General features: G+C 43.1%; 1 protein-coding gene across 8 annotated transcripts in view; it reads right to left on the bottom strand.

The window, feature by feature from the left end:
* LOC118364567 (oxidation resistance protein 1-like) overlaps nt 1–13,594 on the bottom strand; it is a 212,208-nt gene that overhangs the window by 42,084 nt on the left and 156,530 nt on the right. For 7 of the 8 annotated variants that reach the window (XM_035746214.2, XM_035746213.2, XM_035746216.2 and 4 more), the window contains one exon: nt 3,947–4,032. In XM_035746214.2, the coding sequence (XP_035602107.2) occupies nt 3,947–4,032 (86 nt within the window). Of the gene's footprint in view, nt 1–3,946; nt 4,033–8,220; nt 8,881–13,594 lie in introns of those variants that run through there. The other variant, XM_052489777.1, reaches the window with a different exon arrangement.

The following is a 13,594-nucleotide window of genomic DNA, read 5'->3' as shown; positions in this document are numbered from 1 at the left end:
ACCTGAATTCCCATTTGTCCGTGGCAGTAAAGTGTTGTATGTGCTATAACTCAGTCAATATCTGATGGATTATAACAATGTAAAAAGTTGGGCCTATCTTAATCCATTGCCCAACTGTTGCATCTATTATAATTGTTTTAAAAAACGTTAAAACATTTGGATAACCATTGCTACTTAAACATTTGGATAACCATTGCTACTTAAACATTTGGATAACCATTGCTACTTAAACATTTGGATAACCATTGCTACTTAAACATTTGGATAACCATTGCTACTTAAACATTTGGATAACCATTGCTACTTAAACATTTGGATAACCATTGCTACTTAAACATTTGGATAACCATTGCTACTTAAACATTTGGATAACCATTGCTACTTAAACATTTGGATAACCATTGCTACTTAAACATTTGGATAACCGTTGCTACTTAAACATTTGGATAACCATTGCTACTTAAACATTTGGATAACCATTGCTACTTAAACATTTGGATAACCATTGCTACTTAAACATTTGGATAACCGTTGCTACTTAAACATTTGGATAACCATTGCTACTTAAACATCTGAACTAGGGGCCGATGCATATGGTGATTCATTACATCCCTTATAGGAACCATATGGGACACATACCTTGGTATTGAAGAAGCTAACAGAACAGTGCATTGCCATGACTACTACATCTCCAACAAGTATGGTGCTATAGTAAGATAGTGGAGCCGCAGTACATGCGTTGACATTTGACTGCTGCTCCTCAGAGTTGTTATTGTGACAGAATGGGTGGTGACAGTGCTGATGACTGACCTCTCCACTCCCTCTCTCACATACATACAGATGTGAAAAGCCTGAAACAGTGAGCCCATTCTGGTCCCCCCCCCCACCACCACCACACCAGTGTGAATAATGCTATCAATAGGAGTGATTGTGAGGATCGAGTCCCCCACTGACTGACTCATCTATTTCTAGTAATCAATTCACCACACACACACACACACACACACACACACACACACACACACACACACACACACACACACACACACACACACACACACACACACACACACACACACACACAACCTTCTGCAGCGCATCACAGTGCATACTACAGTCATTAGGAGTCCTTACCTCACACTGTGGTGAAGTACCACACAACTAGAGCATGTCATTAGTCATTAACTGCAGACACATTAAAATGTCTCCCACCGTTGATGTAGGGTTGTTCCACCTCAAAAAGCACAAAAAAGAGGATTTCGACACCTATCATCTTAGAATGTTCTGAAATTGTTTCTGTTCTTAGAAACGGATAAGACTAGCATTCCTGCAACAATATTTTGTTGAAATATAATTTTATCCCTGTCTTACTCATTGTTAGATTTTGGGGTCCAAATTGGATGTTATGTACTATATTTATTGAATATTATATGAATCCTATAATTTTAAAAGGCCAATTAGGGTGCAATTCAATTAGCTTAATTTCTCATAAATCAAAGTATATTTCAACAAAATAACGTTGCAGGAATGCTAATCTTAACTTTTTCTTAATACATAAATGATTTCAGAACAATCTGGGATGGTGGGTGTCATGGCTTGCTGAAATTACATGGAACAACAATGTAGTCCATTCCATTCCCCTCTACTTCCTGGAGTTCAAACAAACACCATTTTTAATTGGCTGAAGGTCAGCCAATAAGTGTGCCCATCAGAATGAGAAGGCAAATATTGAGGTTTATTTTTATGTCTAAAACAAGAGAGATCACAATATTTGATAAAGGGACAAAGCCTCTCTTTTCTTTGCTGTAGGCACCAGGCAGCGGATTATAAGCATATCTATCTGGTGAGAACGGATGGAAACAGTAGCCGTCCGTCCCCAGGCCCAGTGCAGCACAGCACAGCGTGGAAGATCAGTTTAAGATAAAGCTGCTTCTCAATCACTGGGAAAGTTTCCATGCATCTAGGGCTATCTCGTAGGACGGGTGCTGTGTGTGTGTGCGTCTCTGTGTGCGTGTGTGTGTGTGTGTGTGTGTGTGTGTGTGTGTGTGTGTGTGTGTGTGTGTGTGTGTGTGTGTGTGTGTGTGTGTGTGTGTGTGTGTGTGTGTGTGTGTGTGTGTGTGTGTGTGTGAGGGATGGAGGCAGCCATGCCACACAACCTTAAACACTCTCTAAGGGCGGCGTTGCAGCATGTCATGACTGGAAACTTCACACAACCGCTGGCATGGGTCCCTCCATCCGTCACAATATTATCTGGGATCCCTCCAGAGAGAAAGAGAGAGCGTATAGAGAGAGAGAGAGAACGAGGATAGAGGGAGAAACAGAGAGAGAGAGGAGAGAGTGTATATAGAGAGAGAGAGAACGAGGAAAGAGGGAGAAACAGAGAGAGAGAGAAGGAGAAAGCGAGAGAGACAAGGGGGATGCGTGCTGCTGTGTGAGTGAGATTTAACGAGCATATTTTCCCTGAATCCAATGTTTATCCACTGTAACACCCCCCCCCCTCCCTCTCTCTAACATCAGTCCATGACAAACTGTCTTTGCTTTTACAAATATCTAGCCCTGTCCTGCCATTGTACACTTTTCATGCCCCAGCATAAAACAACTGGCTTGTCAAATCACCTGTGGCACAGAGAGACAATTAGGTCTGTTCTGAGGGGAGGTGGTGAGAGTGGATGAGAGGTGGGGGTAGGGGCTGATCTGAATGTCACCTGTATAAAATGTGCCAAATGCAACAGCAACACCAGCGATAACAGAAAGCATTGGGAGCACGCACGCAATTACTGCTGAATCAAAGCAGCAGAGCTTAAAAGAGAGAAAATATTTGGTTGAGAAAAATGTCCCTGGATGCTGAACCATGTCATCAAACAAGGTGGAAATCAATGTGCTGGCTAAATGATAGATGACCACCAGTTTTCCCTCCCTCCCTCCCTCCCTCCCTCCCTCCCTCCCTCCCTCCCTCCCTCCCTCCCTCCCTCCCTCCCTCCCTCCCTCCCTCCCTCCCTCCCGCTGTCCTCTCCTTTCCTCTCCTTTCCTCTCCTCTCCTCTCCTCTCTGTGGCCAGGCTGATCGAGCTCCACAGCATTCTGCCACACATGCAGTGTTACCAGGGAGAGAAGAGAAGAAAGAGAGAAACCTGTCTGACTGAACCTGGATTTGAGGGTCATTTCAAGAACACTACCAGCCAGAGCAGCAGCAGAGACAGACTCCATTTTCAGATCATCCGGATATGGGTCTGTCTGTCTCTGTCTCACTCTCACACACAGCAGAGATGGCAAATGAATAGCAATGACAACACCAGGTGGAAGGTCATTCGTAAACAGTGGTGGAATGCTCGCTGCTAAGCACCACGCAGAATGAACTGAATTACATATAGACTACACATTCTGACTGTGTCTCGCTCTCTCGGTTCTCCTCTGGCCAAAAACGTACATACGTACACAGCTACAATCCTCTCTCTTCCTTTACATCCAAATGCAGAATGGAGCAGGATTGATATACATGTCTAATCTATTAGAATAGATTCCCATCATACGGTAGAGAGGCAATAGCTCTGGCTGGTCATACACAGTCCCCCTTTACGTAAACAGGCATTGAACGATGCACATGTGCAACTGTAAAATACTAAACGCTTCATTCTCTCCCTCCACACACACACACACACACACACACACACACACACACACACACACACACACACACACACACACACACACACACACACACACACACACACACACACACACACACACACACACACACACACACACACCTAACGATGTGAGCCAGCATGGCCAGGTTCCTTTTCATAACACAACATAATAACACAGCACCACAACAGCAGCTATTACTCAGACTAGGGCAACAGCCAGTAGACACACAGAGCAGCACAGCAGCAGCAGGAGCAGTAAAAAGCATTAAAACACCCAGACAGAGTCTCTCTGTTTACTTACAGCATACTCAATGGTTCCTTTGGGTCTCTGGAACGACATGCGTCTGCTGCCATCCTTCTTCTCTTGACTCTTCTTCTGGCCGGTATCTGAAAGCAAGCGAGGCAAGGTACGCATTACGTTCATGTTCCTCTCTCTCCCCAGCTTGCCTTGTCACAAGCCGCCGTTTCCCAGCCACACGGGTAGACCGCTCATTCGTCAACAGTGAGTGTGCGAGCCAGTCAGCCTGCGATGTGAGCGGAGTGGAGCCTCTTTCTCTCTCCCTCTCCTCACAAGCTCTCGCTGCTCTAGCTGTCTCTCCCCCTCTCTCACTCTCCTACTCTCTCTTGTTCCCTCTCTCTCTCTCTCTCTCTCTCTCTGTAGCCCTCCACCACGCAGCACAATGACATGCGTTGATTCCAGTTCACCTTGCCTTCTGCTGCTGACTCTCCTCTCACAGCAGACACACAGCACCTTGACCTCCATGAGGAACTGGGGAGAGGAGGAGGGGATGGAGCTGGGGGATTGGGAGGGAGATGGGGGCTGAAGGCAGGAGGCAGGATCTGTGAACTTGGACGAGGGGTGGAGCTGGGGGAGACAGGAGCGGGTCGTGACTCGGATATTCTATGGGGTATAGGACTGGGGCTTGGGGTATAGGGCTGGATCTAAAATCACAGGGATGGGGCTGGAAGAGAGCAGGGGCCGAGGGCTGGGGGTAGAAGGCTTACGGTACAGTACAGAGCACATCCTCTCTCTCAGTCGGCTAGGTTTCCCCCATTATGTTCTGTATGCAGGCTATGCAGCAGATCAGATCAGAAGCCTAACACGTCCTTAACTTCTTCTGTTTATGTCACCGAGCAGCTCGGGCTGAAACACATGAGTCATTCGACATGCAGCCATTCTATTTCTGGGGCTCAGGACTCACTGCACTGAAGAGGGGGAGAGGAAGAGGAGCTGCTTCCGGTGGAGCTGTAGCCATGACTTCACTCAGTATTCACCATGATAAGCAATGTAGTAGGTTTAATGTTTGCAGTCTGTCAAATGCATCATAAAGCCTGAGATAGCTTTGGCGATCAGACGTGCATTGAAGCATTCGGTATGGTGTCTCTGCTGTCTGGTTTGGTTTATTTGACACCCCACTACTACAGTTGTATAACAGCACTGTATCTGACATGAAACTCTGTTACATATTGTTTCAGGTCATAGACATAACACTAATGTGATACCGAAACACTGACGTGGCGGTATGAGGGCTAAGCCAAGACCAAGAATAAATACCACCTGATTCTAAAACCAATATGAGAAAGAAAGAGAGCAGGGAGAGAGAGAGAGAGAGAGAGGGGAGGAGGGAGGAGGAAGAGAGAGCTACAGAGAGAGCTACAGAGAGAGCTACAGAGAGAGAGAGAGAGAGAGAGAGAGAGAGAGAGAGGGGAGGGGAGGGGAGGAAGAGAGAGCTACAGAGAGAGAGAGACAGGGAGGGAGGAGAAGAAAGAGAGAGCTACAGAGAGAGAGCTATAGAGAGAGAGCTGCAGAGAGAGCAGAAAGAAAGATACAGCGAGAGAGAGAGAGAGAGGGAGTTGGGAGGGGAGAAGGAAGAGAGAGCTAGAGAGAGAGAGAGAGAGAGAGAAGGGGGGGAGAAGAAAGAGAGAGCTACAGGGAGAGAGCTACAGAGAGAGAGCTGCAGAGAGAGCAGAAAGAAAGATACAGTGAGAGAGAGAGAGAGAGAGAGAGAGAGAGAGAGAGAGAGAGAGAGAGAGAGAGAGAGAGAGAGAGAGAGGGGGGGGGGGGGAGGAAGAGAGAGCTACAGAGAGAGAGGGAGAGAGAGAGAGGGAGAGGGGGAGGGGGGAGGAGGAAGAGAGAGCTACACAGAGAGAGAGAGAGAGGGAGGGAGAGGAGAGGGGTGGGGGAGGAGGAAGAGAGAGAGCTACAGAGAGAGAGCTACAGAGAGAGCAGAAAGAGAGACAGAGACCAAGTTGAGAGATACATTAGAGAGAGACCAGAAAGAGAGGTAGGGGGGAGACTCAGAGCTCCATTCACAGCAGCAGGGTGTTAGTGAGGGAGAGAATCGTCTAAATTTGAACCTCAACATGGACTGTGATGATGTGCCATCAGAAACACAGCTATTTCTTCACACTGGGAGCAGAGCAGAACCACAACGTTAAACAACAAAGATCATCAGATCTCAGTGGGTCTACACCACAGGAACACATGATAACCCCTCTTACCCCTTTACAGAGAACCTGTTCACTTCTAGTAAACAGCCTGCCAGATAAACTCTGCTCTTTTCTGCTAGAGCAAGAAAGAACATCCTGTACACAATGTTATCCAGTAACAAAAATGTACATTTACAATGACTTTACCAAAATTAGATCTATAGGAGACAATTGATTAAACACTGTCATCACAAATGAAGTTACTCAGTTAATCAAATGTTCTGTTTGTGTGAAACGTTGTTGCACACTAAACAACAGCATTGAATAAGTATATGTTTTAATTGTGCAGTGCACACTGCGAATACAAGCGTTGTGTTTTAGAGTATGGTGCGAGATGGCAACTAAGTGAGATGAAAGTCCCAAATAATGTGAGCAACTGTCCCTGGGGCCACAGCAAGTCTCATTAAACGATTATCTCCGCAAAAACAGTGGGTTGTGTAACACCAGATTTCACAGATGTGGGTCAAGGTCATGTTATCTCATTTCATTTGCATCTTTCTCTATCCAAAAGAAGCATAACTCAAGCAACAGCTATACCACCACAGCTGATACACTGTTGCTCTTCATTTCATGAATGGACTTGCGACAGCAGACATTCCACTTTAAATCTTTGTCATACTTCTTTCTGGCTTATTCTTATTCTTATTCTTTAGCACACTATCTCCTCTTACACTGTTTCAGCTGTTCAACCTTTAAAACGTACACAACCGTTCTGGGATAGTTTTTCATTTATTTAAAAATTCAACAATGCCTCATTGTCTACTGAACTTCTGTATTACAGTTGTCATACTATATACTGAGGTATTTTAGTAGGAGAGTTCATATACTGAGGTATTTTAGTAGGAGAGTTCGTATACTGAGGTATTTTAGTAGGAGAGTTCGTATACTGAGGTATTGTAGTAGGATAGTTCGTATACTGAGGTATTCTAGTAGGAGAGTGTATACAAGTATAGTAGTGTGAGTGGACTTATTTATGATGAAATGTGTGATCTAACTGCCCCACAAATCAAATCACATTTTATTGGTCACATACACATACTTAGCAGATGCTATCGCAGGTGTAGAGAAATGCTTGTGTTCCTAGTTCCAACAGTGCAGCAGTATCTAACAATTCACAACAATACACACATATCTAAAAGTAAAATAATGGAATTAAGAAATATGTAAATATTAGGATGAGCAATGTCGGAGTGACATTGACGAAAATACAGTAGAATACAGTATATACATATGAAATGAGTAAAACAGTATGTAAACATGATTAAAGGGACTAGTGTTCCATTATTAAAGTGACCAGTGGTTCCATGTCTATGTTTATAGGGCAGCAGCCTCTAAGGCGCATGGTTGTGTAACCAGGTGGAAGCCGGCTAGCGATGGCTATTTAACATTGTTAATATAATTTAATTATGACAATGTGCTTTCATCAATTGAAAGCCCTTAATCTATTTTATGAGAATTTGTAAGATGTCTTGTTTGCATAAAATAGACGCAGACCAGTCTTTAAATAATAGGTAATAGAATTTATTCTCGGAGCGCGCTCCCACTCAAACACATGCATCAGTTTAAATACAGATCATGACGTCATTTCACTGCCTTAACCGAACCCCCTCCTCTCGACAGGACAAAGTAAGGTGAAAATTTCATTCTAACTTACTAACACACTCCCAGATAACTTTTGACCCCTCAACATTATCGATCACCACTGAACTGACAGTTTTAATTAACAGAAACCCTAGGAATGCACTCACTGCCTTATCTAAAAACCCCAGAGCTAAGTTTCAGGTTGGGTCAACCATAGGCTAAAGACCTTATGTGTTTACACAGTCCACAACCCATTTGTTCCTGCCCAGTAGAAATGGTGTTCATTAACATTTTATTCCTCCTTGTCCTGTCACACAATTTCTTCTTATGAAATCATATTGTTAATCAGATATAATATAACAGAGCATAAGTTTACTTACAGTTCCATTTAAAATGATTTGTTCAGTCATATTAATCATAATTTCCTAACAAACAGTCAGATGGCCTTGAGATAGAGACTGAAAAACAGCTTCTCGGTCCCAGTTTTGATGCACCTGTACTGACCTCGCCTTCTTGGGGTGAACAGGCTGTGGCTCGGGTGGTTGATGTCCTTGATGATCTTTTTGGCCTTCCTGTGACATCGGGCGCTGTAGGTGTCATGGAGGGCAGGCAGTGTGTCCCCGGTGATGAGTTGGGCAGACCGCATCACACTCTGGAGAGCCATGCAGTTGCGGGCGGTGCAGTTGCCGTACCAGGCAGTGATACAGCCCAACAGGATGCTCTCAATTGTGCATCTGTAAAAGTTTGTGAGGGTTTTAGCGGCAAGGCCAAATTTCTTCTTCACCACACTGTCTGTGTGGATGGTCCATTTCCGATTCTCAGTGATGTCTTCGCCATGGAACTTAAAGATTTTCACCTTCTCTAAATGTGATCCGGTCTATATGGATGGGGGCGTGCTCCCTCTGCTGTCTCCCGAAGTCCACGATCTCCCGAAGTCCACGATCAGCTGCTTGGTTTTGTTGACGTTGAGGGAGAGGTTATTTTCCTGGCACTACTCCGCCAGGGTCCTTACCTCCCTAGTGGCTGTCTCATAATTGTTGGTAATGAGGCCTACAGCTGTTGTTAGTGTCTTCTATCAAAGTATTCCGACCAATTATTTGACTAAATGTTACTTTGACTATGTTTAACTGCTTCACTTAAGTAAAACAATTTAAACTTCTCCCACTACTACAAAAATACTGTTAAAGAGTTAAAGCAAGTCCCATAATTTTTCTTCATGGAATATTACAATCTAGTTCAACAACATTATCTTTGGCATTTGAAATAAAAACACAACACTGGTGCTGAGCAGTGTGTGAGTCCGGTCTTGTGACTTACTGATAGGAAGGCTGTATATTTACAAAACAATGGAGGATGGAGAGGTGAAGTGAGGGGTGGAGAGCTGATGTGAGGGGTGGAGAGCTGAGGTGAGGGGTGGAGAGGAGAGGGGTGGAGAGGGGAGGGAGGGCGTGGAGAAAAGAGGTGAGGGGTGGAGAAAAGAGGTGAGGGGTGGAGAGGAGATGACTGGTAAAACTTTACATTAAGTTAACTTCAGTTCTTATACCTGTGTAGTAACACTGTAATTACACCAGTCACAACATGTTGATACATAGTACCTTACAACAACAACCTCCTCCTCAGACAGGTTCTGTATGACAGGCCCATTAAAACCCACAAGGAGGCAAACGTATAACTTACTCCATATACAGTATACAATTGAAGTCGGAAGAGTACATACACTTAGGTTGGAGTAATTAAAACTCGTTTTTCAACCACTCCACAAATGTCTTGTTTACAAACTATAGTTTTGGCAAGTCGGTTAGGACATCTACTTTGTGCATGACACAAGCCATTTTTCCAACAATTGTTTACAGACAGATTATTTAACTTATTATTCACTGTATTACAATTCCAGTGGGTCAGAAGTTTACATACACTAAGTTGACTGTTCCTTTAAACAGCTTGGAAAATTCCAGAAAATGGTGTCATAGCTTTAGAAGCTTCTGATAGGCTAATTGACATCATTTGAGTCAATTGGAGGCGTACCTGTGGATGTATTTCAAGGCCTACCTTCAAACTCAGTGCCTCCTTGCTTGACACCATGGGAAAATCAGAATAAATCACCCAAGACCTCAGAAAAAAATAAGTAGACCTCCACAAGTCTGGGTTATCCTTGCGAGCAATTTCCAAACACCGGAAGGTACCACGTTCATCTGTACAAACAATAGTACGCAAGTATAAACACCATGGAATCATGCAGCCGCCATACCGCTCAGGAAGGAGACGTGTTCTGTCTCCTAGAGATGAACGCACTTTGGTGCAAAAAGGGCAAATCAATCCCAGAACAACAGCAAAGGACCTTCTGAAGATGCTGGAGGAAACAGGTACAAAAGTAACTATATCCACAGTAAACAAGTCCTATATGGACATAACCTGAAAGGCCGCTCAGCAAGGAAGAAGCCACTGCTCCAAAACCGGCATAAAAAAAGCCAGACTACGGTTTGCAACTGACTTTTTGGAGAAATGTCCTCTGGTCTGATGAAACAAAAATAGAACTGTTTGGCCATAATGACCATTGTTATGTTAGGAGGAAGAAGGAGGAGGCTTGCAAGCCAAAGAACACCCTCCCAAACGTGAAGCGCGGGGGTGGCAGCATCATGTTGTGGGGGTGCTTTGCTGCAGGAGGGACTGGTGCACTTCATAAAATAGATGGCAACATGAGAAAGGAAAATTATGTGGATATATTGAAGCAACATCTCAAGACATCAGTTAGGAAGTTAAAGCTTGGTTGCAAATGTGTCTTTCAAATGGACAATGACCCCAAGCATACTTCGAAAGTTGTGGCAAAATGGCTTCTTCTCTAGGGTAGGGGGCAGCATTTGGAATTTTGGATGAAAAGCATGCCCAAATTAAACTACCTGCTACTCGGGCCCAGAATATATGATATGCATATAACTAGATTTGGATAGAAAACACTCTAAAGTTTCCAAAACTGTTAAAATAGTGTCTGTTAGTATAACAGAACTGATTTGGCAGGCGAAAACCTGAGACAAATCCATTCAGGAAGTAGTTTAAAAGAAAGGTTTTGTAGTTTTCTATTCAATGCCATTACAGTATCCATTGACTTAGGACTCAAATTGCAATTCCTATGCCTGCCACTAGATGTCAACAGTCTTTAGAAATTGTTTCAGGCTTGTATTCTGAAAAATAAGAGTAAGAGCAGTCTGAATGAGTGGACCCTGCTGTGTCACAGACCTTTTTCATGCGCACGACCGAGAGAGTGCCTTTCTTGTTTACCTTTTATATTGACAACGTTACGTTCCGGTTGAACTATTATCGATTATTTAGGCTAAAAACAACCTGAGGTTTGAATATAAAAATCGTTTGACATGTTTCTATGAACTTTATGGATACAATTTGGATTTTTGGTCTGCCTGTTTTGACTGAGCCTGTGGATTACTGAAGAAAACGCGCAAACAAAAAACGGAGGTTTTTGGATATAAAGATACTTTATCGAACAAAAGGAACATTTATTGAGTAAATTAATGTCTTCTGAGTGCAACCATATGAAGATCATCAAAGGTAAGGGATTAATTTGATCTCTTTTTCTGACTTGACTCTTCTACTTAGCTGGTTACTGTTTGTAATGTAATTTGTCTGCTGGGCTATGTTCTCAAATAATCGTAAGGTATGCTTTCGCCCCAAAGCATTTTTTAAATCTGACACCGTGGTTGGATTCATAAGAAGTTAATCTTTAAACCTATGTAAAACATGTTTTGTTTTCTGAATTTTTATAATGAGTATTTGTGTATATTCTCCCCCCCCCCCCTTAAAAGATTTAGATGCACTATTGTAAAGTGGCTGTTCCACTGGATGTCATAAGGTGAATGCACCAATTTGTAAGTCGCTCTGGATAAGAGTGTCTGCTAAATGACTTAAATGTAATGTAAATGTATATGAATTTGACGCTCTGCAATCTCACTGGATGTTGGCCAGGTATGACGCTAGCGTACCACATACCCTAGAGAGGTTAAGGACAACAAAGTCAAGGCATTGGAGTGGCCATCACAAAGCCCTGACCTCAATCCCATTGAAAATGTGTGGGCAGAACTGAAAAAGCTTTTTCGAGCAAGGAAGCCTATAAACGTGACTCAGTTACACAAGCTCAGTCAGAAGGAATGGGCCAAAATTCCCACAACTTCTTGTGGGAAGCTTGTGGAAGGGTACCTGAAATGTTTAACCCAAGTTAAACAATTTAAAGGCAATGCTACCAAATACTAATTGAGTGTATGTAAACTTCTGACCCACTGGAAATGTGAATAAATAAATAAAAGCTGAAATAAATAATTCTCTCTACTATTATTCTGACATTTTGTCACGCCCTGGCCTTAGTTATCTTTGTTTTCTTTATTATGTTGGTTTGGTCAGGGTGTGACGAGGGTGATATATGTGTTTTTGTCTTGTCTAGGGGTTTTTCTAGTCTAGGGGTTTATATGTCTATGGTGGCCTGGATTGGTCTCAATGGAATAAATGTTGTCGATCTTAATGTTTTACCTCATAATCCTGGACTATCGGACAACCATTTTATTACGTTTACAATTGCAACAAATAATCTGCTCAGACCCCAACAAAGGAACATCAAAAGTCGTGCTATAAATTCACAGACAACACAAAGATTCCTTGATGTCCTTCCAGACTCCCTCTGTCTACCCAAGGACGCCAGAGGACAAAAATCAGTTCACCACCTAACTGAGGAACTTAATTTAACCTTGCGCAATACCCTAGATGCAGTTGCACCCCTAAAAACTAAACAATTTATCATAAGAAAGTAGCTCCCTGGTATACAGAAAATACCCGAGCTCTGAAGCAAGCTTCCAATGGAAATGGCGCCACACCAAACTGGTAGTCTTCCGACTAGCTTGGAAAGACAGTACCGTGCAGTATCGAAGAGCCCTTAGAGCTCGATCATCCTATTTTTCCAACTTAATTGAGGAAAATAAGAACAATCCGAAATTCCTTTTTGATACTGTCGCAAAGCTAACTAAAAAGCAGCATTCCCCAAGAGAGGATGGCTTTCATTTCAGCAGTAATAAATTCATGAACTTCAATGAGGAAAAGATCATGATTATTAGAAAGCAAATTACGGACTCCTATTTAAATCTGCGTATTCCTTCAAAGCTCAGTTGTCCTGAGTCTGCACAACTCTGCCAGGACCTAGGATCAAGAGAGACACTCAAGTGTTTTAGTACTATATCTCTTGACACAATGATGAAAATAATCATGGCCTCTAAACCTTCAAGCTGCATACTGGACCCTATTCCAACTAAATTACTGAAAGAGCAGCTTCCTGTGCTTGGCCCTCCTATGTTGAACATAATAAACGGCTCTCTATCCACCGGATGTGCACCAAACTCACTAAAAGTGGCAGTAATAAAGCCTCTCTTGAAAAAGCCAAACCTTGACCCAGAAAATATAAAAAACTATCGGCCTATATCGAATCTTCCATTCCTCTCAAAATTTTTAGAAAAGGCTGTTGCGCAGCAACTCACTGCCTTCCTGAAGACAACAAATGTATACGAAATGCTTCAGTCTGGTTTTAGACCCCATCATAGCACTGAGACTGCACTTGTGAAGGTGGTAAATTACCTTTTAATGGCATCAGACCGAGGCTCTGCATCTGTCCTCGTGCTCCTAGACCTTAGTGCTGCTTTTGATACCATCGATCACCACATTCTTTTGGAGAGATTGGAAACCCAAATTCGTCTACACGGACAGGTTCTGGCCTGGTTTAGATCTTATCTGTCGGAAAGATATCAGTTTGTCTCTGTGAATGGTTTGTCCTCTGACAAATAAACTGTAAATTTCGGTGTTCCTCAAGGTTCCGTTTTAGGACCACTAT

The sequence above is a fragment of the Oncorhynchus keta genome, chromosome 31 (assembly GCF_023373465.1).
Source record: "Oncorhynchus keta strain PuntledgeMale-10-30-2019 chromosome 31, Oket_V2, whole genome shotgun sequence".
In the NCBI taxonomy this organism is placed as follows: domain Eukaryota; kingdom Metazoa; phylum Chordata; class Actinopteri; order Salmoniformes; family Salmonidae; genus Oncorhynchus; species Oncorhynchus keta.
Note: the sequence above shows the minus strand (reverse complement) of the source record. Positions and strands in the feature narration are given on the sequence as shown.